We start from the raw sequence: 26801 nt of genomic DNA, 5'->3' as shown, positions 1-26801 counted from the left end.
GGGCCGGGCAGGACCTTCTGCCGCCGCGGGACCGGCGAGGGCCCTCCCGAGGGAGGCGGCAGGACGGAGGAGAGCTGCCCGCAGCCGCGGTAAGGCACCGCGGACCGGGAGGGGGGTGTGGTGGGAGCGGGACCCGGGCTGCCCCGCCGAAACAGCCCCGCGCCGCCCCCGTGTTGCGAAGGCGCCGCTGCTGCAGGGTCCGGGTGCCGGTCCCGGGGGGCTGCCGGGGCCGGGCCGGCGGGATGACGGGTCCCGGGGAGAGGTGGCTCGGCGGGGTTGCGGCGCATCCCGCCGCCTCCCCCCTAGCCTGCCGGTGGCCGCGCTGGGAAGGGTCGCCCGGCCGCGGGGGAACCCCCAGGGCGCCGCGACGGGAAGCTGCACGGCGGGGGAGCGGTGCGTGCGAGGAGAGGCGGCCCGGGCGCCAGGAAGCCGCCGGGAGGAGGAGGACGACATGTCAGGTCGGCCAAACGAGGAACTAGGCCAGAGAAACCCGCGTTAGGGCTTCCCGGCCCCGCGCCTCCTGCCGAGGCCACGGCGAGCGGCTGCATTTCTCGCTGCCCGCCCCGGGCGCCGCGGCTGCCAGCGGGGCTGCAGGGGCCGAGCTCGGCCCGAGCCGGGGGTACGGCACCGGCTGGCGCCTTCCTCTGACCGGCACGGCAGTGCGAGGGGCCGCGGCCGCTGCTCTAGTTACTGTACAAAAATACGCGTTTTTGTGACCGCTTCTGGCCTAAAACAGAACCGACTGTGTCACAGTTGTACTGGTGCAAGGCTCTGCACACACACCCCCCTCCTTTCCCCCCTCCCTCTGCTCGGGTCCCATGAAACACCTTTGCTTCCCTTTTTTCCGCTCCTCCTCGCGTTCCCACGGGATCCCCTCTGTAACCTGCTGCTGATCTGACACAGGTATTTTCTTTACTATTTCCAAAAGAAAAAAAAAACATAAATCATTCCTCAGTTAAAAAATGCAGCAGTTGAAAAAACCTTAGCAGAAGGGAAAGGTTTAGACAGAGTGGGTTATGAGAGTTCAAACAATAGACTTGAGATGCACTGACAACGTTTGAAACGTCTTCCACACATGCAGTGCCTTCAGCTGCAGAGACCCTTCCATTTATCTCCTGTTACCTGTATCGGTGATACCAGCTTTGGTTCCTGTTTGTTATTCCCCTCAGTTCCTGACTGGTAACTAAGTGGCCATGAGTTTCGGTGCTTGCAAACTTGTTCACTTTCTCCTTGTAACACCTCTGAAGAACTGGTGCGCTGTGAGTATCATTAGACCAAAAGGGCGGCAATTACCGCATGCTGTTTTTCATGTTACCACGCTGACGGGCTCAGCTATCCTCCTTAACCGTGCAGGCTACGCAACATCTACTTCAGATCAGTAACAAGTCATTAGAATGGAGCAAACCGCTTTTGAAGGATGAACAGGCCCGATATGAGCTAATGACCAGGTCATGATTCTTGGGAGTTTATGTGCCCTTTGGGGGTCACAGGGGAAAACATAACCATGGTGTTAAAAAGAAAAATGCCACAAACTCACTTATTACACTTTTATCGCTCTCTAAAGAAAACCCAAACATGTTGGTGGGCAAAAATCCCTCTCTTTTAGCAACCTGTGTTCAAAAATTTCATAATACATGTTGGCACGTGTTAAATATGAACCCACCCTAACACAGATATTCAGAATAGTGTATTAGAAAATGATTGCTTTATAATCAACCAAGAATACAGATGAGGGCTACCTCATAGAACACAAATTAACCCCTAGAAGTATGCATAGCTTCTGTAAGGTTAGGCTAAACCAACTACAAAATTTCTGTTCTCTTAACCACAGATACATAATGTCTCCACTGGTGTACATTTGAATCACTATGTAGCTCAATAAAAAGCAGTAAGCTTGGCATGAACTTGAGCCTTTGAGCTACCCTCCTTCATTTCTGTATCATCTGACATTTCCAGGTAACATCAGCCAATACCTCATGTTAAACAGTATATTGAAATATGTAGTCTTTCCTTAAAAACCTGGCTAGAGATTGCCTTCCTTCCCACAAAAAAACTTTGAATTTGAAATAAGATCAAAGAGCTTTTTCTCGGAGTACCTCACTACTTAATAACAACAAAAAGTAGTAGCATCCTAATAGTAGAGCATGCCCAAGGAGGAGGGTTCTCTCCCATCTTATGAGAAAATTCCCTCTGTTGAATGTTATCCAGCTCATTTCAGCAGCCATCTCATAATTTCAGAAGTTATTACTTCTGAATTTCCAAGCCTTCTGGTTACGGTGATTACATACTGCTTGGTAGGAAGAGGTATTAGCAATGTAAATAGGCACAAGGTCCTATATCGTTGCAGTTTGAGGCAAGGCTGGGTTTTGTCAAGTTATGTGGTATAGAATAGCAGCCCCAAGCTACCAATGGTATTAATGCAACTTTAGAGATTGAGCATTCAAAAATACACATCTATTTTGTATTCACAAGAAGAGCACATGCAATTCTTACAAGAATAATGCATAATTACTGTTAGCATGGAAAAGTTACCATAGATATGTGACTTTTAACCAGTTCTTGAAAGGGAGACCCCAGATAAAGAAGCAAGATGTTAGTTCATGCCACGTTAAAGTCTCACGACTGAATTCAGGCCTTTGTACCTGTGACACCCACCCCATCTGCACAACAGTCAGTAGCATCACCCCAAGAAAGCCAGAGAACCATCATCAGAAACTTCCAGGGAGACAAAAGCTCACCTATGAGAGAAGCAGTGGGTATTCTTGGCACTGCTATGAGTCATTTGTTACTCAGCTATATGATTAACTGTAAAGGAATTTGGATAAAAACCCCAACAAAACAACAACAATCTCCTCTCCCCTAACAATTATTAGGCATAGCAGAGCTTACCTTCTTACTAAACGAAGGCATCTATATCCTCAGTTCTGTGCTCATAACACAGGCTAGCACTCCAGCAGAACAAAATCTGCATCCTTTCAAAGCCGTGAAAGCCAAAGAAGAAAACTCCAAAGAGAGCACGCTGCTCCAGGTGTAGAAAGGATGTTCCCTGTCTGTACCAAAACAGTCCATAGAGTACATACACACCTGGAAGAGGAAGCTTTTGCTTTCTCTCTTCTTCAGGCACAACCTTATTTTTTTAATTAAGTTTACTCTTCCCTATTTTGGCTTGTCAGTATTGAACTGACCAGACAACTTCCAAATCTGCACATAAACATCTCTCTTCCCTCAGACACCTACTTTCTACAGACACTTTCACTACCTCCTTAGTTCCCAGGCTCCAGAAAGAGGCTGGGGTAATTAGGCTGCAGCTGATGTTCATAACAACATTAAGCAATCTTTTCAATTAGAGATTTGATGATACAGGTGCACAGTAGTTTACAGGAATTAACAGTCACTTGTTGGTCTGAAAAATTTGGGAATCCCTTTGCTATACTATTTAGAGCTCTTAGTTACCCAAATGAGCCAATCTACTGTTGCTGACAGTGGCACTTTGAAATGGTGCCATTCTCCCAGCTCTGTATATCTGTGTCCTAGTCATCCAAGAGGAATGGAAACAGAATGGCCCTGCTAGTCTTTTGGACTTTGTCTTTTCTCAGCAAACTCCTTCTTTACCTGATGTAAGGTGCTTAAGGTAAAAGTTCCTTGAGGAAAAAAACCAGCTTGTGGCTGGCACCTGTGCTAGCAATGCAGCTTGTTGGCATGTGCCAAAGGTACCGGCTGTCTAAGCCTTCTTTTAAGGTTTTACCTCCTGAGAGACATGTTAGGCCAGAGAGCACCACAGCTTTATCAAAGGCTTTAAATTATTCTGGCATCCACTGGGGTTTACTTATCTACCCATTTCACAGGCTCCCCCAAGCTCTCTTTTTCTCATGGTGTACTTAAGAGTTGCTGCAAGCCTTCACAGTTTCTTTGTTCCTCTTCTTTTTGAGGAGTGGGGGAGAAGTTGCCTTATATGTCCACTACAGTCCTTTCTAGCACTTGTCTCCTTAAATTCAGACAGCTGCAGAAATAAACTTCCCACAGAAGCTGGGTTCTTTGTTTCACCCTCCAGAGAAACCTTTTGTTTGTTTTAAGCTTCAAGCAAACCCTTTAGAGCTGGATTTGCAAAGATGCCTAAAAGGTAGTTATATAAGTATCTGGGCACCTGACAGGCCCATGTTCAGGCAATTTAGAAAACAAGATAACAATCAGAATCATTAGGCACTACCTGCCTTTAGGACCATGGCCCTTGATTTTTCTGGGTTTCAGTTTTTGCACGTGTGAAGTGCAGGGACAGTACCGATCTACTGCGTATTATATGGATAAAAACTATTTATTAACAGCACTTTGAGATCCTCAGGTAAAGAAATGGTTTTGCATTGATTCAACGTGACTGTAATGGGTTGACAGGATAAAATCATTGTGATCTTTAGGTCTGATCCTGTGAGAACCACAGCACCTTTGGTTTCAAATTGACGTCCTTTCTTCATAAGGGTCACGAGAGTAGACACTTGTGTCCCACTCCTTACATAGATGCTTACTTAATGGAACAGCTAAATGCTTGATAATGACACTTCTTTTTCCTCCTTTATACTACAGGTCCAGAAGCACTAGGGTACTTGATTTTGTTTTAATTGCTAAACCACAAAGGCTGCAAACATGTCTCTGGAAGACATCCACATGAACACCCAGGATTTGCTTGAAAAAACACCATTGGATGCTGGAGGATTTGGAACAATTTCTTTATGCTTTCACAAGAAACATGGATATGTAGTATTAAAAAAAGTGTATACAGGACCCCAGCGCACTGAGTAAGTTACAGATCTTAGTTCTGATTTTTATCTTTCGGTTAGTCTAAGGAAGCCTCTAAAGTCAATGGAGATAAATCTAAATAAAGAGTAATAATTTCAGATCTTTGGGTCCTGGAGATACTGTATGTAGGGAAAATAAGACAATACTAGCAGCTATCCTGCAAATTTTCCTTTTTTGCCTCACAAGCCAAGTTTTTTAGTTTTAAGTCATTGTTCCAGTGAAGTTCCTGTTTTCTGTTGCAAGGTCAGCACTACTGTGAATAGTTAAGAATCGAGGGGACTCTTGCACACTTAAGGAAATGCAGAAGCTCAGTGGGCACATGATATTTTCAAGCTTGCAGATCCATTTTCAATACAATTGTCCAACTGTAGATGTCCACTAGGAACTAAACACACATAAGCTATCAGCTGGACTCCAACCCCACATGTATACAAGAATGTAACCCTCTCTGCCTTGAGAAAAAGCAGAGTGAGCCATGCCCACTGATTTAATTCAAGGATTAAATTAGCTGATGATTTCAGTGAATTCAGGTCACACTGCAGCTCTACTACCTCAGAGCCATAACAATACTAAAACTCTCCCACGAGTCATCCACTAGAGAGAGACAAAACCCCATGTTCTTCTAGTTTGCGTTATAATAAATACATTAACTGAGTTTTTATTTTGCCAGGGGAAAGCAATTAAGAGATTCTAGTAGTTTGCAAACTGCACTGACAGTTTGGGATGAACACAGTTAAAACGGACAAGCCTGCATGGTTTATTTATGGGTTTATGTTTTTACTTTCTCACTACAAGGGCTCATAAGTTTGTTATTCCTTAAAGTCTTGAACCAAAAGTCTTAAGCAAATTTACAACTGAGCCTAATGCAAACAGAACAACCACTTTCTGCTCTAGTACTAGAGGAACACAGAGGGAGAAAGCAGTTTCCTTTTAAGTCACAGGGTAGGAAAGCATTAGCAAGCAGCATAGTCTCAAGATTTTCTTACGTCCTTTTGCCCAATGACTAGAACAGGAGCAATAGTAAAAAGACTATTTAATATAATGGGTACCATCCTTCTTTAACATCCTTAATGAGCTCCCAGCTGCATACCTGTGGCTATTGATGGGTTGTACTGAGGCCCAGGTAAAGAGTTAGGCTTTGAATTCATCCTAAACCAGTAATCATTAGTAAATGTTATCACCATCCAGTATGTGGGTAGATCCCCTGTAATAAATCCATTTTGAACATGAACATGAATACCAGCCCTTTGGGAGACCTACCTGTATAGTTTCCTGTACAAGAGGTAGTGGAGTGTGTCTTGATCCTCCTTGTCCAAAGGGTCTTTCAACCCTGCCCTGATCCCACCCCAGTTCAGGGATTTGGATGTACACAACCAGCAGTGCACCTACGAAATGAATACTTATGCACTCTCTGAAAAGCAGGCCTTAAAATCAGGCTGAGCAGTCTCGATGCAAGGCATTTGAGACTTAAAGAATATAACCTGGCATGAACAAAGCTGTATCAATTCAAAACCAAATGAAGTTACAGTTCATCTTACAGTGGCCTTAGGGATGTTGACATTTTTGGCCATCATTTTCATTATGAATCAACAGCGTTTTCATCCCTGTGTTCTTTCTAGCCTGGCACCTAAGTTCAATGTAATTTCTGTTTTACAGATATAATGATTCTCTCCTTGAAGAAGGCAGGATTATGCGCAGACTGCAGCATGACCGTGTGGTAAAACTACTAGGTATAATTTTGGAAGATGGAAACTACTCGCTTGTGATGGAGTACGTGGACCGGGGGAACATGATGAAAGTGCTACAGAAAGTGAGCAGTGAATTGCTTCATCCCTTGCTGCTCCTTAGCATTGATAAGATGCTTGAAAGGGACAGGATGTTACTGCTACCTCCAAAGAATGGAGTCTTTAGTTTCTCATTCTCCTTTCTGTATTAAAGAGCCAGTGGCAGTCCTGCCTTCTCTAGACACAGCAGAGGACAGCTATGGCTTTCCTGCATACCACAGAGGAGCAGACCACAGCTATAGGTTCGGAGTTATAAGAGTGGTTGTAGAGACACGTGGAGAATTTGCTGAAGAAGAATGCTTTTGTAAATATGGAGTGACTATAGAACTACTTTGATGTGAAAATTCAGGTCCAAGAAGGGCCTTGGTTCTTTTTTACCCTGACTTGAGCAGAGGTACTCTTGGGACTGAGAAAGAAACCTTTTTAAAGACTGTTTTTTAATTCAATGATTGTAGTAGCATTTTTTCATAGATGGTACTTCTGTTCTTTATTTTAGCTCTCACTACCTTTGTCAGTGAAAGGGCGTTTTGTGCTGGAGATCACAGAAGGAATGCTTTATCTGCATGAGCAAGGCTTCGTACACAAAGACCTAAAACCAGAAAATATCCTTGTGGACACCGATTTCCACATTAAGGTACTCCTTAGAATGTAAATGGAGAGAGCTGATGATTTGGGTTGAAGAACCCAGTTCAGCTGCATTGGTTAGTATTCCCGATTGGTAGATGAACTCCTTTGTAGTCTAGTGAGCTATTGCTGAGAGTGTTAGTAGTGGATCACTGAAAAATGGTGGCCTATAAAACCTCTGAGCCTGAGATTTGTATAATCTTCCCCCCACCTGTGAAAAAAAAAAATCACTAAGGGTATTTTAAAAAGAATAATATTGTTGAGAATGAATGAACTACAAATAACAAAAGAGCTAGAAAGAAAAAACAAACCTTAACACACAGACATTGAAACAAAATGTCTTATGGATCATGTCTTTTGCCCTTTATTGATGTAATTTCTCCTCCTGCCTTTACCTCCTCCTTTTTATTCCTTTCCTCCTTTTGCCTATTATCTTTTCCTCTTTTGTCTCCCTCTTTTTTCTCTTAGTCATCATTTTAAAATGACAGCCAGCAGCTACAAAGAGAGCGGCAGAAAACTACTTCAAAGAAGGGTTTATAAGCCTGTTCCAAAGCCCTTCTATTAACTTTAGTGGGGTTTTGGATCGAGACACATAGATACAGACCCTACTGCTGAATAAACCTGAGTAGAATTTGCAGCAGTCCTCACCAAATGTCCTGTCCCTAGTCAAGGTGAGTTGCTGAAATGATCACCCCATTACAGTATGAAACTACAGAATAAATTCCTGTGAAGAGAGCTCTGTCATTTGAGATTTCTTACACATGTATTAGTGAGAAGTGTTTTGACAAGGTTAATATAGTAGCAAGCCCTAGTGCAGCATGAGCTGCTTGCAGATAAGATAATTAAACTATATTTTTTTTGCCAAAAATAAAAAGCAACATTGTGATCTGCTTTAAATGTAAATCTGATGGTTCTTTGGGTTTCAGCTTGCTTATATGGACAGGACTAAACTAGGCTATCATCACACTGCATAACAAACTGAACTGGAACCCAGGATCGAATTCAGAATCAGATCAGACTTCCTTAAGCAGCGTGATGAAAAGTATCATTTAAGGCAGCAGTATGATTCATCTGCTTGAATGTGTCTAATATGGCCAATATTTATAAAGGGTAGTAGTTCTAGGAAACTGCAAATGTAGGAAGATTATGTCATATCTTCGTCTATCACATTAGACCTCCTCTCACTTGTAGACATGAACTTGGACTCCTACTTCCTCATCAGGACGCCACTTACATTTTCCTCTTCCTCTGAATACATCACCTCAAAATTTAGCCTAAACCTTCAGAAACTCAAGTGGAACAATAAGCTAGTTGGAGGCCACAAGAGAGAAAAGAAAAGCAAGTCAAAAGTGAGGCAAGGTGTCACCTCAGTTTTATCTGAAGTGATTGGGTTACACAACTCAGTTTGACAGCTGGCTGTGGCCAAGACAGGCAGCCCCATTTTCTTCCATTTTCCCTTTCCTGTTGACCTCCTATTCCCTTGTGTTAGCACTGACACTAATCTGACCACCCTGCCCTGATTTAGGAAGCCAAACAAGCAGATTACAATTTGTTTTGTTGGCAGTACTACCCTTCTTGATTGAGCAAGCCATTTGAGTGTCTTGCACTAGGTCTTCCCAGTGTCAGATGAGTGTCAGTGCTAGAACAGGAGGAGCAGAGGGAGCACATAACAGGAGGCTGTGGGGAAAGGAGGGAAGGATTAGATTCTTCACCATCAGCCATTAGTCTAGTTGTAAAACTGCACCCTAAGGTTTCAGTAATGTCACCTTGTCAAGCGCACAGTACCCAAGTATCGCTGCTTTAACTTATTCCATGCTATACTTTTCCGTGTCTCTTTGCCATACACATCACATCATTTTAGATCCTCTTCTTCTCCCTTTCTGTAGGAAGATCTAAGGAAGTTGAGTTAAATGGCAGTGAGGGAGGAAGGATATCTGCCCCTCTCATAGATTACTTCTGGATTTGAATCTTAGCTTCTTCTCATATGGGTCTTCTGTTCTGACACAAGCACTGCAAGCAGATCTTGAATGTTATTGTCAATATGAGCAAAAACAAACTTATTTTTTCCTTACGTTATGCAATTGTTCCAAGGGGTTAAGTTAATAATGAAGGTTCAGCCTAATGGTTCCCAGTTGGCAGTGATACTTTATTTAGGAAAAAAAAAAACCAAACAAACCATAAAACAGCAAATAGGTTTTTTTCCTTTCTTGTAATTGCATTTTTTGCAGTGTTTCATTTTTAGATAAATTCTAAATTCCAGGTGTTCATTGTAAAATTGAGCACTGCATGAAATACTTGTTTATGTCCTCTTCATCACAGCACTAGCTCTGACATGTCTCATTTTTCAGATTGCAGATCTCGGTGTTGCCTCCTTTAAGAACTGGAGTCGGCTGACCCAAGAAGAGACTGTCCGACAGAAGCAAATCAAGAGCACTTGCCAGAACAATGCTGGGACTCTTTTCTATATGGCCCCAGAGCATTTACGCTGTGTTAACGTAAAACCTGTGGAGAAATCAGATGTTTACAGCTTCGGCATAGTGATCTGGGCAATTTTTGCTAACAAAGAGCCATATGAACGTAAGTTACTTCCAAAAGGACGTTATCACAAAATTAAGTTACAAATATTAAGCATCTAAAGTCAGAAAATTGAGATTGGTATATTAAGTCGCCTGTACCCAAGAATAGCACCTGTTTGGCACCTCATGGTCAGTAAGAAGCATTAGTTGCATCATTCTTGACTTCTAAGTGTAGACGAGAACATCTGAATTGAAATGCAGGCACGAGCCAAATCTATTCACATCCACGTGGTGTGGGCATAAGCTTGCAGTCAGTGGCAGAAGTTAGATAAACCTTAGGCAGGCCAGGGTGGGAACTTTGATGTACGCTGTTTCCTAAGGTGGACTAGTTACATGTGTTTTTTCTTTTAACAGGAATGGTCACACAGCCAGTTAGCACTTCTGAGCTGTGTGCTGCTAATTTCTCAACAGGCACTAATGTGCTCATGTAAAGCAATAGGAGCAGTCTGTGGAATTCCAGAGTAACGTGTTTATCATTTTGAATGGATTTTTTGCTAACTAAGCGGCTAAACGTTGCCTGTGTGGCCATCTTTGTGTTTGTACCCAGTGGAGAGCATAACTGAGATTCAGGTTCTAGAGAGCTAGATCTGTCACCCTTACTCACACTGGACATGTCTTACATATAAAAGTAAATCCATTAATCTGAAAATAAAACTCTAATCCATGGAAGTTAGGGCAGTGGATTCAAATTCACTAATGTGAGAGATTTGTAGCTGTAAACCAGATGTCTTTCTTTGAAATCTTCTTTTACATATCCACAAACACACAGGGAGCTGCTTCACTATTTCTTTTACCTACAGAAAGGTAGAAAAACCTATCAGATCAGGATCTGATACGAAATTTTATTTTTCAGATGGTATAAATGAAGCCCAGATTTGCTTTGGCATCATGAATGGAAACAGACCAGACATAAAGGAGATCACTGATAAGTGTCCAGTGGAAATTACTGACTTAATGAAACAATGCTGGGAGCAAGAGTCAGAGAAACGGCCAACCTTTGCGGGTAAGGCATTGCTTTGGGATTCTTTTTGGTACGTGTCCATCAATAGCTTGTAATGCAGCAAAACAAACTTGAGTGTTTTCCTCTTCAGATATAAATTTTTGCTTTGAAAATAGAAATATCAATTCACATACCCAGTAAAGCCTGCTCCCTGTACCCTGACTAAAAATGGGATGTGGTCCAACATTTTCAGATTTGAGAAATACTAGTGACTGGATGGAGCTAAGACACTTTATACCTGCTGATAATATGTCTCCAGCATAGTATAATCTTCCTGCTGAAATTTACAGAAAAGCTAACATCAGGGGACATAGTATATCTTGGGTGTGAGTGAGAAAATACCCTATTGAAACTAGGTTCAAAAGCTTACCCAGTTTTCCCATTGCTTCCATGAGCAATGCAACAGCCTTTGACTAGCTAATCATCCTTTTGTATGGTCAGACACTTGCAGTCAGTAGAAGTCTTGACTGAGTGGTCTGGGAAGGAGACTAAAAGCGATTCAGCAAATAAGTTAAAATTCTTTATCTCCTCCTGTCTCTTCTTTTTGCCTCAATACATAGTAAAAAAAACCCAAAACAAAACCACCAACTCAAACCCCCTCCAAAATATCAACAAGCAAAAAAATCCACCACACCAAACTACAACAAAACTCCTACACATAACAGGAACTGGAGGTTCGGATTTAGAGAGGGGCACCGAGAGCTTCATATACAACAGGCATGTGCTTAAATACTCAGACGAAATTTGTAAACCAAGAGGAACCCATCTACTATTTCCATATTTAACCTGCATAATCTACTACTAATGGATTGAGTTTATGCTTGCACTGGGTCTTAGCTTCTAATTTTCCCATATGCAAAATACTGATATTTGCCATGTTAGTAGATTATTTCAGAAATTCCATCTTTAGCAGAGACAGGCTAGTTGTTTATCAAACAGCTGAATGCAATTGAATGTATCTTATTTCTTAAAATGTGGCAACCAGTCTTGTGGCCAGTCAAGTCAAGGTGCTGTCAGCCACGAATTGTAGACAGAGAGCTTTCACCCTAAAAAGCAATACAATGACGACAACAAAAAAAAAATCCCTAGAAATCATCCTGTTCTTGTTACTATATTAAGGCTAAATGAGCCATGTGAATAGATTTCAAATGTATGTATAATTTTCCTGTTTCTGACTTCATACAAGACTTTATTCAATCCTTATCCATCAAAACTGTCAACAGTATAAATCACTTATTTTCCATTGAAAATCACTTTCACTTAGTTCTTTTATTGTTGCAGAAATTAGTCAAAGATACCAGCCATTTTACTATCAAAATCTAGGAAAAAATATTGAAGATGATCTGAAGAAGTTAAAAGTGAGTAACCTTCTAAGCATTTTAAAGTGTCAGTTCCCCACATCCCCTCTCCCCAACCCCAGTTATGGCCAGATTCTGCTGCTTTGAGACTGATCCTGCTTGACCGACCTGATTTCCTTCTGTGATAAATGGCTGGATTTGTGAATGAGGGGAGAGCAGTGCATGTCATCTACCTGAACTTTAGGAAGATTTTCAACACTGTCTCCCAAAGTATTCTTGTTCCAAGTTTGGATGTTACTGTCTGGAGGGGCAGACAAAAACGAGTTGGGTGGTGAGTCTCAGAGGGTAGTGGTTAATGGCCTCCTACTTCACCTGGAGGCCAGTAACAACTGCAGTAGTGCAGGGGTCTACTATACTGGGACCTTCCCTCGTTTACTCCTTTATCAGTGACCTCGGGGAAGTGATGAAGCATACTCTCATAAGGTGTGCAGGTGACACTAAACTAGGAGGACCAGTCAATGCAGTCATAAGGACAAGTCTGCCAGCTGCAGGCTGGAGGAATGGGGCGACAGAAACCTTGTGAAATCCAGAAAGGACAAATGCAATGTGCTGCACCAGTGCTAACTGGGGGCTGCCTGGATGGGGAGCAGCACTGCTGAGAAAGACCTCAGGGTGGCGTTGAGCAGTGACCTGGGCACCAGCCACAGCCTGCCTGGCAGCCAGGAAGGCCAGCAGCATCCCAAGCTGTACCAACAGTGTCACAAGCAGCAGATCTGCTCAGCCTTTGTTAGTCCTACCATATGAGATGGGGCTGAGGGACCGGGGCTGTTTCAGCCCAGACATGTGATGGCTTTGTGGGTACATAAATAGTAGCCTGCCCCTACCTATGAGGAATTTATTAAGAAGATAGAGCCAAGCTCTTCACAGCAGTGCATAGTAGAAGGACAAGAGACAGCAGACAAACTGAAGCAATAGATTCAAACTGGATGTAAGAGAGAAACTTTTCCCCATGAGGACAGCCAAGAAGCAGAGCAAGTTACCTAAGGAAGTTGTCCAGTCACCATCGTTGGAGGTTTTCAACACCCAACTGCACAAAGCTCTGAGCTACCCAACTCTGATTCCATAGGTGACCCTGTTTTGAGCAGGAGGTGGGACTGAGGGCCCCCAAGGACTATTCCCACCTGAGTGACACTGTGATTCTGTGATAATACTTTGCAAGAGCTCCTCATATAGCCAATAAGTCTCACTCATGAAATAAAATGTTATTCCTAGAGATTCAAAAGTGGCAGAATCTGATTTAGATTAAGTGTAAAAAAACTCCATAAATTCTTGGTAATTTTTGTCCTGTGTTCAGGCTGTGTCTAATGAGTCCCAGCCTGCTTGAGACCAGGAAGCTATGCTGCAGTAATTACAACAGGGAAAATTTGAAATCAGATGCTTTTCCTGAGTGTCCAAGTTGGTTTCTCTTAATTTATAAGCCTACGGCCAGAAAAATATGATAAAAAGAATGATTTCATGACTGAAGAGAATGAGAACTTATTGAACAATTGGGCTGATTATGGAATCTTTATCACAGATTATCAATTTACTGACTTCAGTAGTACTGACAGCTATCGGTGAGAGCTCCTGGCATTAGAGGTTTAATCTTTGCAGTGAAGTGAGGCTCAGAAGACTACATACCCTGTTACTTTAACTCAGAAAAGAAAAACAACTTCCTTTAAAGAAAACTGTAAAGGAATGGTTTCACAAAGTGCTTCTTTCTGTCACCAAGTCTACAATTGTGGAAATGAAAGTTTCTGGTTTAGGGAACATATGATGTTTATGAAGCACCAGTGACTGTTCAAAAAAGCAATAGAGTTTTGCAAAATGAAACTGATGAAACCAATTTCCTGGACTGATTTGACCAAACTAACTCACTACGCGAAGTATATACATCAAATTTATGATAGTGGCCCCAAATCAGGATCATGGCCAATTATACTAGCTGCATTAGCTCTCTGCAAATATACCTCTCAAATCATAGGGACTAAAGGACTGTTTAGTTAGGAAATGAGCCTTGAGTCCAGAGGAGGGCCACAAAGATGATCAGAGGGCTGGAGCACCTCTCCTATGAAGATAGGCTGAGAGAGTTGGGGTTCAGCCTGGAGAAGAGAAGGCTCTGGGGAGACCTTCTAGCAGCCTTCCAGTACCTGAAGGGGGTCTACAGGAAAGCTGGAGAGGGACTTTTTACAAGGGCATGTAGTGATAGGTCAAGGGGGAATGGTTTCAAACTGAAAGAGGGGAGATTTAGATGAGATATTAGGAAGAAATTCTTTACTGTGAGGGTGGTGAGACACTGTAACAGGTTGCCCAGAGAAGCTGTGGACGCCCCCTCCCTGGCAGTGTTCAAGGCCAGGTTGGATGGGGCTTTGAGCAACCTGGTCTAGTGGAAAGGTGTCCCTGCCCATGGCAGGGGGTTGGAACTAGGTGATCTTTAAGGTCCCTTCCAACCGAAACCATTCTATGATTACTTTCTCAGGAAGGAAAACATCCATTCTGACCAGTGCACAGAATGTGAATACAGCATCCAAGGCAAGTCAATGTGGGAACTACTAGTACAACTTCAGTAGCAACATGAGTTAGAGGGTTTGGGCATAACTTCTTCCCTCCCCCCCTCCACTAGCAATCGTGGAAGCGGAGTCCACAGCCTCCTAACTAAAAGGACCACAGAATCACAGGGTGGTTGAGGTTGGAAGGGACCTCTGGAGGTCATCTGGTCCAACCCCCCTGCTCAAACAGTTCAGTTACTCAAGTAAAATCTAAGGACCTAAGGTTGTAATGCACTTTAGAATGTCATCTTTTGCTTTCAGAAGGAAGCAGCTTTTTTTGGGAAAAGACAGTAATTGTTTATTTTTAATCTGTGAAAATACTTACTGGGTTTAATTAAAAACAAACAAACAAACAACCCACCCTACTTTTAGAAATTATTTTATGAGTAAGAAGCACAGGAGGAAACTGGGAAATAATTTTTCCAGGTAAAAAACTTTTTTACTTCCAGTGAAGTCTGAATAATGGGAACATCAAAAGAACAGAACAGGAATGGATTTTGCCTTCACTCGGTGAAGTGAGGACGAGGGTTTACAGAAAGGAAGTTGTACTGTATCTTCCTGAAGATTTGCTCTGAACTCCTTGATCCTAATACTCTTCATAAAAGTCATTGTGGCCATATCTGAATGTAAATCTTCTTCCTCACCTCTTCCCTGTTGATGAATGTACTTACTAAATATAGATCCACAAAACAGAGTGAACGTTTGCTACCTTTACCTCAGCAGCATCCTCTCACCGAGATTGGTGGCAGAAAGTCTAGCTATTAAGTACAAGACAGGCAACCTAAAACCACTCTGTCTGGATTAAGCTCACACTCATGTAGGCACAGGTATTGTTTGGCCAAGTCAGAGTATTATATACTGCAGTTGCATTGCAGTCCTTCTTCCCTTCATTGAAGAAAAGGTTTTGCACATCTGTAGCAAAGCAATGGGTATTTTCTGTCAGGCTGTGCTCTCTGTAAGACTACGGGATCTCTTCCCACAGATTCACGGAATCTGTTCATCCAGGTCACTTCACTGTGAAGCTGTGCTGTTTCCTATTCTACAAGCACTCCCTTTTGTTAAGCTTTTGCCTATAACTTCATCATTTGTTCTTTCTTACACGTAGAAAATGTGGCCCGAGTCAAATGAACTGCTGAATAGGATGCAATCCCTTCAAATAGATGCTGTAGCAGAAGAAACCAGTAATGGTCAAGTAGGTAAGTCACTTACTAGCACATCATTATTCTGTGTATTCTGCCAAAGATAAAGTTGCATACATTACAAGTAATCAATCTTGCCATTAAGGGCTTTTGAAGAGACTCAATTATTCAGTGCTTCAGAGAGAATTGTAATCACTGAAAATTTGCTCTTAGGCTACCAAAAGTCATACTTACTGTTTCAAATTTCCCACAACCTACAGTTTGAACCGTTTTCATTTTACACTCTTCTGCTTTCCTCTCCCATGCCAAAAATTTTGTTTAACATTAGACTTCAATGGTCACTTTGATAATTACTTTTCATATTTGATCTTTCTTCCCATCCTTTTAGTCATGCCAACTGCTTGGTCTGTAGGCTTTAATTTCATGAAGACTTTATTTTTTCCCACTCCAGCCTTTCTTATGAATGCTCTGAATATGACCAGGACACATCCTGCTCCGGCAGGGGGATTGGACTAGATGATCTTTCGAAGTCCCTTCCAATCCCTAACATTCTGCAATTCTGTGATATTCCTTTGTTTATGATCTTGCTCTCTATGGAATCTATCTGAGGAACACTAATAAATGAGTTTTCTTTCCTTTCCTCTTGTATTTCCTATCAAATCTTAGATGAGTTGCATGTTTCATGGTTTTATAGAGCTGTCTCACTAATATGTGATGATATACTTACAGTTTTGTATTAGTGTGTCTGGAATTCTTTTACCAAAGTTTCTTAATGGCAAAGGATATAGGATCATATTTGCAACACTGATTTACAGGCAACAATATCAAATTCAGTAGAAATAAAATCCTGCTAAGTTTGCTCACTTCATTTGAAAGACATTATTAAATGAATAATGTTAAACTGTAACATGCAACTAATAAATCTTCCCCAAAGCTAGGTTTGCCATAACTGTCTTCAGTAAAACTGATGGACTTGGTAGGGCAGCCCCACTGCCATATTTTTATAATGAGTATAATTACATTTCCCTAGCTGACATATGACTGCAGCAGATTACAGATGCTCTTGTGTTTTAAATATGAAAGGCTTTATTGTGAATCTACACTGCAGAAAGATACTATCTTAACAGCCTGTCAGTCAAAGTCAGGTTTTTTTCTGCAGTCAATGGCCATTACTCAGACAGTGGTAGTGAAAGATATCCCACAGGATCTGTTCATACATCTCAAGCTTGCCCTGGAGAATGGATGCCATATAGTTTATGCTAATACTGAATTGCTAATAGCTGTCACTTTTGATGAGGTTATTTCTGTATGATTTTCTCCCACTCCCCCTCTAGCAGCTGTAACAAAAGCAGCAGAGCGAGTCAGCCGGAAGGTGTACTAGTATACAGCCATCAAAAGGAACTAGTTTTGGTCCTGCCTAATACGGACTGAATTCATGTAATTTGGAAAAAAAGAAGGAAAAAACCAAACAGTTCACTGGCAGCATCTGAGTTAAAGAGAAGTACATACATACACTTTATTCCAGTTTTACAGTAGTTTGTAGGAGTTCCTTGCTTTAGACAACATACAAGGTTTTCTTGACAACTGTGAAGCTTTCAGAACTTTTTAAGAAAGCATCTGTAGTCCTACCCTTAAAAACACAAGAGCAAGTAGTAACAAGCAGATTTTTATATTCTTGTTTAGTCGTGGAATGCTGCGGCATGATCCAGATCATAACTCAATCTAGTTCAAGAAAGACTGAAGTAGAGCTTTCTTTGACAGTGAGAATTAGTTTGAAAGATGTAGATGACAGACTATTTTATCTGGTAGGTGTTATTTGTAAAAATGTATTCTTTGGGACTATGAAGAATAAACTAGACAAAAGGGATTCATCATGAAATACCCAGATGGAATATTTTACGTAATCATTTGCAAACATGACTTTAATGACAAATTAGTTGTGCTGTATGAAGTAACACCTATTACAGTGGTGTTCTTTTCCATCCTGTTACACTCCAATTTTGCACTGATTAACTTCAGTTAATGCCAGTGGAGATACACTGTTAAATCAGACCCTACAAATGCCTGCAGGAACTGTTTGTTTCAGTGGTTGAGAACTTGATGTCAATATAAGCAGAGTATGCAGTAAATTCTGACACCACTTGACTAAGTGACATTTTGACACCAACACCTTAAACAAGCCTGTACTTCACAGATAAAAACCTGTATTACTTCTCAGTAAAGGCATTCTATAAAATAAAACACAGCTTATGCTGGAAGTAATGTTGTATTTTCACCTTTTATATATTACTGTAATATTAAAGGTAGAGAAATAGATTTCTAGTGTCATCGAAACAAGTTATATACTTACATTGGCATGTATTTCAAATATTTAATTTTCCTCCCTTTCAGATCAGCCTAGTTCTCTACACAGCTCTCAAGGTCCCATGACCAGCCAGGTTAATGACGCCCTCTTTGCTGCCTCCTTTGAGAACCAGCCTGTTGAGAGCTGTGAGACCTCATTTGCACCCGCTGATAATCTAGAAAGAAAACTTCAGTGTGAATACAACTACCATGTATTTGGGAGCCGGATGGATAAAGCAGTTCCACCTGTAGTATACACCCCTGAAATGAGAGAGGAAGAAAGGAGGCGAAGAGTTTCCTATGATCCGTTTGCAAAGTCATCTCCTACTCCTCAACGGAGTGAACTGTATCCTAGAGCTGAAAAAACAGGATCAAACACTAATCCGTATTTTTGGCCACAGACAGCTGCAACAACACCAAATCGGGGAAATGTAGATATTTTTTATGGGCCAAACCCTATCAGTCCTCTAACAGGAAACACAGAGGGTCTCTATGGATTGTGTTCAGCCAGTACCTTTAGCTTAAGTAAACCTCCTGTGCCTGAATCCGACCCAAACCTGCAGTCACAGACCAACGTAAACTGGTATTCAAAGAATGCAGACACAGATACAGGTGAGATTCCTCCTCCTCCAACACCTATGTTTCTGAAGATACACTTGTTCTCTAAAAACAAAGTGGCCAAGAGTGTTTTGTAGTTTATGTAACAACAACCTGCTTATTGCGAACAGTTGATCTATGACATGGCAAAGGTGAATTTCATGAAGTTCTCTTTACTTGAAGTTAATTCAGGTCACTAAAACGCTCTAGCTTTGACTTCATTATGCTGCTTTCATTGATTTCAGGCTGTTAACTTCAGGTGAACATTTCTAGAGCAGCAGTGTACTAGAGGAGCATCAGACCTAATGCCTAACTCTTCAGCTATCAGCCAAGTAATAGCAGACAGTAGATACTGCTACAGCAGCTACCAAAACTAAGAGCTGCTACCAATCATTCTAGGAAAGCAAAGGAAAACTTCTGACTCTCAAAAATGTAGCATTCATACCATAGGTTCTGCTTGTGCAGAAACAACATTTGTAGCATTTCAGAAAATAGATGGGTATTTTTAGCTTGATTTGCAACAAGGTAAGAGACTCCCGGGTTCAGGGAACCAAGAAGGAGCTAAGGCTCATAATTGGTTTCTCCAGAGAGTTCTGCCCGATGCTGATGGAGAGCTTCTGTCGGTATTTGCTAGTGAGCTGTGGAATAGAAATGCATGGAGACAAAGAAGGAAGAGAACACTGAGCATTGGCGAAAAGTATAAATAAATGGTAATTAGAGGCTTATAAGATATAACTTCTAGGAACTAGAGGTAGCAAGAGATACGTTAGCCTGATCCTACTAAATATTGGATATTTTTAGTGTGGCATTCTTTTCCAGATCATCTCACAAGAAAATCAACAATGCCTAGCTGCTTACAGGCAGAATGCCACAAAGGTGTTATTCTGTTAAATTATTTATGCAGAGGCTGTGATTAGTTGTTTAAGTGAGTTTATTTACTGAAGTGAACCTGAGAGCTGTCATGTCAGAAGGCAGGGATTAGAACTGTCAACATCACTAATAAAGTAAAATCTTCTGTTTGAAAGAAAAAACGAAAACAGTTATTATAGAGAGGCTGCGTGCAATAGTGTGGCAGATATCAGACTGAGATGCAGAAGAGCTGCATTGCAGCTCTTCCATTGACTTGTCAGGTGTCCATAACCCAGTCACTCTTACTGCCCCATCATGAGTTGCAGAGTTCATCTGTGGGCATCCAAATAGATTACTGCCCTGGGCAGGAAGTTACATCTCTGTCAGACATTACTGCCACTGACAGAAAATGCAGTGGTGTCCCATGCCTTTGCTAGAGCTGGTCACAAGCAACCTGCTAATACAAACCGCAATCAGTCTCAGCAGTAAGAGCACACTTGAGAGTTTGGAATTTTCCAAGTTGAATACCTGATACGAGGCAGTTCAGTCCATAACTGTGGTGTGCTGTGATCCCAGACTGCCATCTGCTAGCCAGGTATTCATACACCCATGTGGAAACCCATTGCCCTCACTGGGATCCAAGGATGGTTAAGGCTATTAGTCACTGAGCAAAACCACGATAAGGTCATTGCTTTAACTAGAGTTATTCAAGGAGATACAATCCTGTTAGTTAGGAAGCTTCTCATCTCTTTGTATTTAAGAGCACAAACTAGATAGTCATACTGTTACAAATATGGCAGTAATTTTTAAGTACATTTGCTTTTTTATTAACATGATGCTTTTGGCATTTTTTTTTGTTTTCCCTCTTTGTTTAGGTAACAAGGATTCCATTCCTTTCACTAGGGGAACTTTTACATATTATCCTACTGCACCCAGAATAAGCACAGGTAAGTGCTGTAGCCTTTATGTCTCCTGGTAGCCAACAGGCTATGCATTGCATCCTGATCAGTAAAGCAAAAAACTTCAGGATCTTGAAATAATTTGTTATTTCTTAATACCTCTAACCATAGCTGAAGTTATCAGTACCATTAAGTAAAACTAATTCCTGTCTCTAGCAGGATCTGTACACGCTGTTAAATGGGTATTTGATGGATCAAGGACAACATCTTCTTTTACATAAAAGAGCTTTTAAAAACATGAAGGCATTGCAAGATCTCCTCTACACCTAAAACAGTCACTTTCATAGATTAAACGTCAAGTTGCTGTGACTCTACCCAGCTCATGAACCACACATGCATTTGGGACACCTGTTCTTTCTTGCTCTGGATTTTTAATAGAAATCTCTGGCTGCAGGCTTCGTGCTGATCAGCATTCCTTGGGGCACAGGTCTCTAAAGTTCAACTGTCTTAAACCCCTGAAACTCTGTCCTGTCCTTCAGGAGTTGTTAATATAAGCTCCTTTCAAGTTGTGTTGCTTGGGGCACCCTGAACTCTTTAATTAACCCTTTCAAGGCTTGTCCAGTTTGTAAGTGGTTTACACTTACAAAGAAAACTTGAAACAGCAGGTTTCCGTCTTCTTGACTATATGTCCCTTAGAGCCTTTAGATGATGACCCAAACATGACAAGCAAGCAAAGTGTAGAGGTTTGGGAAAGGACATTTATAAGCACAGTAACTTTCACTGTTAATATTGACAAAGCATTTGTACATGTTTTCATATCTTGTGCTAGATTCATTTTGTTACCAGATAAGAAAATAGCAAACATATGAGATTTCTTCATTTTTTAGTTAAAAATATAAACATATTTCCTGGGTCTTTCACCTCAAAAAAAAAAAAAAAGGGAAGGATGCAGGAATCTTAATATTTTGAGACATGATAAAATGCATTCCTTTTGTGCAGCTTCTAGAAACTAATCATGCATACGTATAAGTATTTCTGACTGGCAGTTTCAGGTTAACAAATATTAAATGCATTTAGTCAGATTTTCATATGCACTCATCGTTTTCCACACTTCACATTGCAATTGAGTGTGTAACAAAGATGTTTGTGCACCTAACCATCATTTTGGGTTATTAAATAGAAAGCTTGGTCTATCATTTTAAGTATCTGTACTTCAATTTCAGACCCAGGTTGCAATATTCACCATTTAAACTAGAGTTAGAACGTTTAACGGATTATTATCCAAACAGAGTTCAGAAAACATTGTAAAGAGAACGGAAAACTGATATCACCTAACAGGACTAGAAGAGTCACTTAGTTTCACGTTATGTGTGGAAACCAGATAACTGTAAGCAGAAGATACCAGATTAGGTATTTAGGTAATCACATACAGTAAACCACAAATGCAAGCTCCCAGAGGTGCACACAATTTAGCTGCGCAGTCGGTGCATATACGTGTTGACCTCTATTGCTGAGAATTCAGGCCTCAAAGGAGCAGGGTTTTTTGGAAAGGTATCTCAGAAAACATTCTAGTCTTGCCTTAGAACCAAAAGTACAGAACAAGAGAAAAAAATGAAAATTTAAAAAAAAAAAAAGAGAGAAATTATGTTGAAACAAACACTGGGCAAGTAGTGCACTGTGATTCACTGTGAAAATAGATACAACTAAAGAATATACTCCTAGATAGCTGGGATGAAATACACTGTGAAACAGAGAGATGCCATCAAGACAGCATCATATAACATGGAGTACAGAAACATTATGAGCAACTAGAAATTATTCTCTGTATTCTCACAGAGCTTTGAAGTCATAGCTGTAAACCTGAACTTACATCTATGAAAAGTAAAGCTGAGAGGCAGAGGTAAGGCTTTAAGGTTTAAACGAAAAGCACTTTCAAGTACAGATCTCCTGAAGCTGTTAGCCAGCAAAAAGTGAGGCTGCTACTACACATTTCTAAAGCACGGGGAACATTATTTACAGTCTAGTAACTACCAGCATGCTAGGCTTGGTTATGGCACTTTGTGGTAGAATAGAATAGGACGGGCTTTTGCTAAAGTACATTTATGTCATACTGCATAACGAAAATATTCTCAGTTGCCAGTAAATGGCCATTCATTAAATGCAATAAAACCATTTAATAACTTCCCCGATTAGCAGAACCTTCTTCCTCCTTATGTTACTTCTTGATATTTTTAACCGTATGCAGTTGTTTATAAAATTCTTTAAATTCCTTTATACAGAAGATTCAATCAAGTACAACATAAGTAACAGTTCTGGAATTCAAATTGGATCCTACAATCACATGAAGATTGAAGATCACAATCAACACATCAGCACCTATCCTGTTGCTACAGAAGCAACTTATATGCATTATGAAGCAATGGGTATATTTGGTGAGAGAAATATCTCCCTAGTTCTGATGTATTCTCCCCATATATTTATCTGGTACAGCTTTCTCCCTCCAATACTTGAGAAATAACTGTCTGGGTCCTTTTCTACTACATACTTAAAAGTGTATAAAACAAGTAAGGGTTTGTGCTAATACTCTTCTTTAATACCATGTACCTCATTTGTAGTTTCGTGACCTCTTTGAGACACCCGATGCAAGTATAGATGTATATGCATCAAGAACAAGAGGAATAACAACACTCAGATTGGTAGAAGCAAGGTTAGGATTGGCGGTCCTCACCTGACTCGTAGTTTAAATTGTAGAATATCCTGCATTGGAAGGGACCCATGAAGATTATCGAGTCCAGTGCCTGACACCACACAGGGAAACCTTAAAGCTAAACTATATATCTTAAGAGCATTGTCCAAATGCTTCTTGAACACTGATAGGCTTCAGGCCATGACCACTTCACGTGGGTAGAAATCAGAAGATTTTGAAATTAAATTTTTTTTCATTGGGCAATACTGAATTAAACTATCCCTGTGTATTCCTAAGTAAACAAATCAATAGTGTCCCAGAATATAAAACATATCATACAGACATCAATCAGCTGTATAAGAACTCTTGGAAGGAGCTTTTCAATTTTGCAGGTTTAAGTGACAAACTATGATAGCCTCAGACCAAAAAGCAAGTCCAGCAACTGACCTGTGAATACACGTGTTCTAACTGGGAGTTTCTTTTCTGGCATCATTGGGTAATACTGGCTCCATGAAACCCACTTCTGATTGCATCACTAAAATTGTGTCTCCAGATATTACCAATAAATAGTCAGGGGAGGACAGGTGAGATAGCAAAAGGAGCAGAAGAAATGTTAAACAATGCCAGTTTCTTATACTCTCTTTCTTTTTGCAGACAATACTACTGTCCTGACTGAGAAACATCTGAATCTAGTGAGAGAAAAGTTGGCTAAACAGTGGAAGCACTGTGCTCGTAAACTGGGCTTCTGTGATCCCGAGATTGATGAAATTGATCACGACTATGAACGAGATGGACTAAAAGAAAAAGTTTACCAAATGCTGCTTAAGTGGGGAATGAGGGAAGGCTCCAAAGGTGCTACAGTGGGAAAGCTTGCCAAAGCCCTCTTTGGCTGCCAAAGACTGGATCTCCTTACTAGTTTGATGCAAATCAATGAGGAATAAGTTGACTGAGAACTGGGGGAAAATGAGGGTATTTTTTCCCCAAAGACCTTCCAACAACAAGTAATAATTCTGAACAGACTTTCTGGAGCTCTCCTTTTTGCACAGACTTTTTGGAACACATTTTTTCTGCCGAGCAGTTTTCAGTGAATACCTCTAGTAAATCAAAAAGTTTGTCAAGATGTCTTCCAGAGGATAAAAGAAAATAAACATCTTCCTTCTGAATAAAATGTTTGTCTGAGGATAATAACAACCAAATGCAAGAGTAATATTGATTCAAGGAGAACGTGTTATACAAAATTTCTGGATTCTATCCTGAACAACGGTACCAACACGTTTCAATTCTGAACAAAAGCATGTCATTTCAGCAAAGCTAATACATCAGTAACAATATGTGAAAGACTGACTTGCTCCTTGAAAAACTTGGACAGAAAACAACTCTTAAAATTTGCCGGAAGTGCCAATACTTACAAGGGCACTATCCCAGATATTGCTCTAAGTCAATATGATATTATTTTAGAAATCTTTTTATAATGTTTATTAAATACAGATGTCTTGAATTATGCAGAAGAGCAGTGTGAATAAAAGCAAAAATGATTTTTGGCTTTAAAAAGTATACAATTGATAAAATACTCTTCTTTCACAGGTTAATATTGCATTACATTTTTACATTGCTTGGTAGAAAAGATTTTACATTATAAGCTTCTCATCTGCTTTATGAAATAGTGAAAAAAGAAATTCAATCATTACACAATCCAAAATAAAAACTTGGGAACATGAGAGCTTTGGGAAGGGGAAAGTGCCTTATTACCACGTGACAGAAGACCCATTCTCCTACTCACTCTGGGGGCTCAGAGCGTTACCAGTTTCTGAATCTCTTAGGCTGCATTTATACTAGTAAATTAAATGTGCCTGCGAATGTTCCTGGGTGCTGAGCTTAACTGGCATGCCACAGACTGCTGCCAGGATAGCAAATTCTTTAAACCTCCAAAATATTGTGCAGGGGCTATTTCACGGCACTGAAGTTGTGTCAGGAAACACTGGAACTGCTCTGTAGCATAGGTCACGGTATCCCAGTGCTTGGGAATGTTCATTGCCACTCTAATTTACAAGCATTGACATAATCTCAGTGTGCAAGATCTATGAAAGAAGAACTACTGAGCTGTAAATTTTCATGCCCTACAAACAATTACGCCAAACTCTTCCTATGAAGGACAACACCTCCTACTACTTCCATCAAACCTACAAATATTTCCAGCAGATATTTTGGACCAGGTCATTCTTTATGCTGCAGAAAAAGCAATAAGTGTTCATTAGCTTCTGGTTACTGTCAAAAGAGCTAACAATAAAAGTGTAGTCAGAATGGATTTCTGTTCTTTGATACAGCAACCACCATTTTAGTAGAAGCAAAATGAAACTGGAATCATAGCAAGCACCAACATATTTGTCATCTTTAAACCTACTTCGCATAGGGCAGTAGTGGAAATGGCCCCCAAAATGGAGAGTTTAGCAGAAATCAGTACAAAGAGTGTGCCTTCTACGCAGATACTGGAGCATTTATTGTCAATGTATGCCAAAACCCATACTTTCCTTTCCATTGAGGCTAGCTTGGGGTGTATCAGTATATACCACAGTAATATTTATATTATTAATTCCTCAGTATTTCTTGCATTGCCTTACTGTTTTGACTTAGCAACATACTGAATTTTCTATAAACTCTTGAGTATAATAGACAGATAAAAGACATCATTCTCTAGTATAATGAGCATATACTTTCCAGAAATAATAATTTACTCTTCTTGAAGCAGATGGAGAAATACATGGGGCGCGGGGGAGTCTTCTGCTCTGGATCAGTCCATGGAGAGTTACAACCACCAGCTACTATGTCACTTCATGAAACAGATTCCCAAAAAGATCTGCAAAGTCCATTTACATTCCTGTAAGGTTGGTTTCACTGTATTGCTACATCAATTCCCTACCCGTCATTTGCTTTTAAGTCTCACACACCTATAGTCTTTACACAACATGCTATTTTTCCCCTCATAAGATCCTTGTCTTACTTGGTGCACAGAATGAACTGTGATCATTTAATGGGCATACACTAAATGCTTCATTTTCTCTTTATTAAAGAAAGCAAGCCTGGATCTTATGTTCTGAAACAACAACAACAAAGATGTAGAGCACAAATATGAAGCATCTCAGAACAAGACTTAGGCACAGGGCAGTCCTAGATCTTTGAAGTGGGATGCGGGAGATGAAGGTCATTATAGCTTTGATGCTGTCAAGTCCAATTCTAGACTAGTGCTTGTACTTCAGGTGACATTGTAGATGGTACAGAAAACAACCACAAAACTGAAAGCTAGAGACAATCTCTTTCAGAACAAAGCTTACAGAACTCAATTCACAGAGAGGAAGATTCAGTTCCCTGGGCAGAAAATTTAAGGTACTGGAAGCTCCTTAGCATATTGTGGAAAACCACGTAATAGAACCTAATGCCTGGAAGCTGCAGCCAGGCACGCCAAAATTAGAATACATATTTAATAATAAGAATAATTAACTACTGGAATAAACTGCCTAGGGAGTCTGTGGATCCTCTTGGTATCTTTTAATTAAAACTGGTCTTGTTTCTTAAGATGGATATAGTCAAAACCAAAGCTATAGGTCTCAGTACAAGGTTAACTAGGTTAAA

The 26801-nt window shown here is 40.7% G+C and overlaps 1 protein-coding gene across 2 annotated transcripts; it reads left to right on the top strand.

Moving 5' to 3' along the window:
• On the top strand, positions 1-24674 carry RIPK1 (receptor interacting serine/threonine kinase 1). 2 transcript variants are annotated; one of them, XM_068396572.1, is made up of 12 exons: positions 1-89; positions 4579-4790; positions 6448-6601; positions 7072-7209; positions 9548-9776; positions 10629-10778; positions 12057-12133; positions 15767-15857; positions 18192-18755; positions 20465-20536; positions 22768-22920; positions 23829-24674. In XM_068396572.1, exons 2-12 carry the CDS (start codon positions 4639-4641, stop codon positions 24113-24115), a joined length of 2067 nt encoding a protein of 688 aa, XP_068252673.1. In that variant the 5' UTR covers positions 1-89; positions 4579-4638; the 3' UTR covers positions 24116-24674. The 2 variants fall into 2 exon arrangements, with proteins under 2 accessions (XP_068252673.1, XP_068252674.1); XM_068396573.1 differs by lacking the exon at positions 1-89 and adding an exon at positions 1218-1259.
• Positions 24675-26801: the final 2127 nt, after the last annotated feature.

Source organism: Nyctibius grandis, chromosome 3 (assembly GCF_013368605.1).
Source record: "Nyctibius grandis isolate bNycGra1 chromosome 3, bNycGra1.pri, whole genome shotgun sequence".
NCBI lineage: Eukaryota > Metazoa > Chordata > Aves > Nyctibiiformes > Nyctibiidae > Nyctibius > Nyctibius grandis.
The sequence above is the reverse complement of the archived record's forward strand: the minus strand, read 5'-3'. Positions and strand labels throughout refer to the sequence as shown.

Excerpts from the sequence above, each read along its gene's own strand:
- RIPK1 (XM_068396572.1), top strand. The coding sequence starts at position 4,639 with ATGTCTCTGGAAGACATCCACATGAACACCCAGGATTTGCTTGAAAAA. Across the intron at positions 10,779-12,056 it reads GAAACGGCCAACCTTTGCGG|AAATTAGTCAAAGATACCAG; the intron begins GTAAGGCATTGC and ends TTATTGTTGCAG. Across the intron at positions 15,858-18,191 it reads AACCAGTAATGGTCAAGTAG|ATCAGCCTAGTTCTCTACAC; the intron begins GTAAGTCACTTA and ends CCTCCCTTTCAG.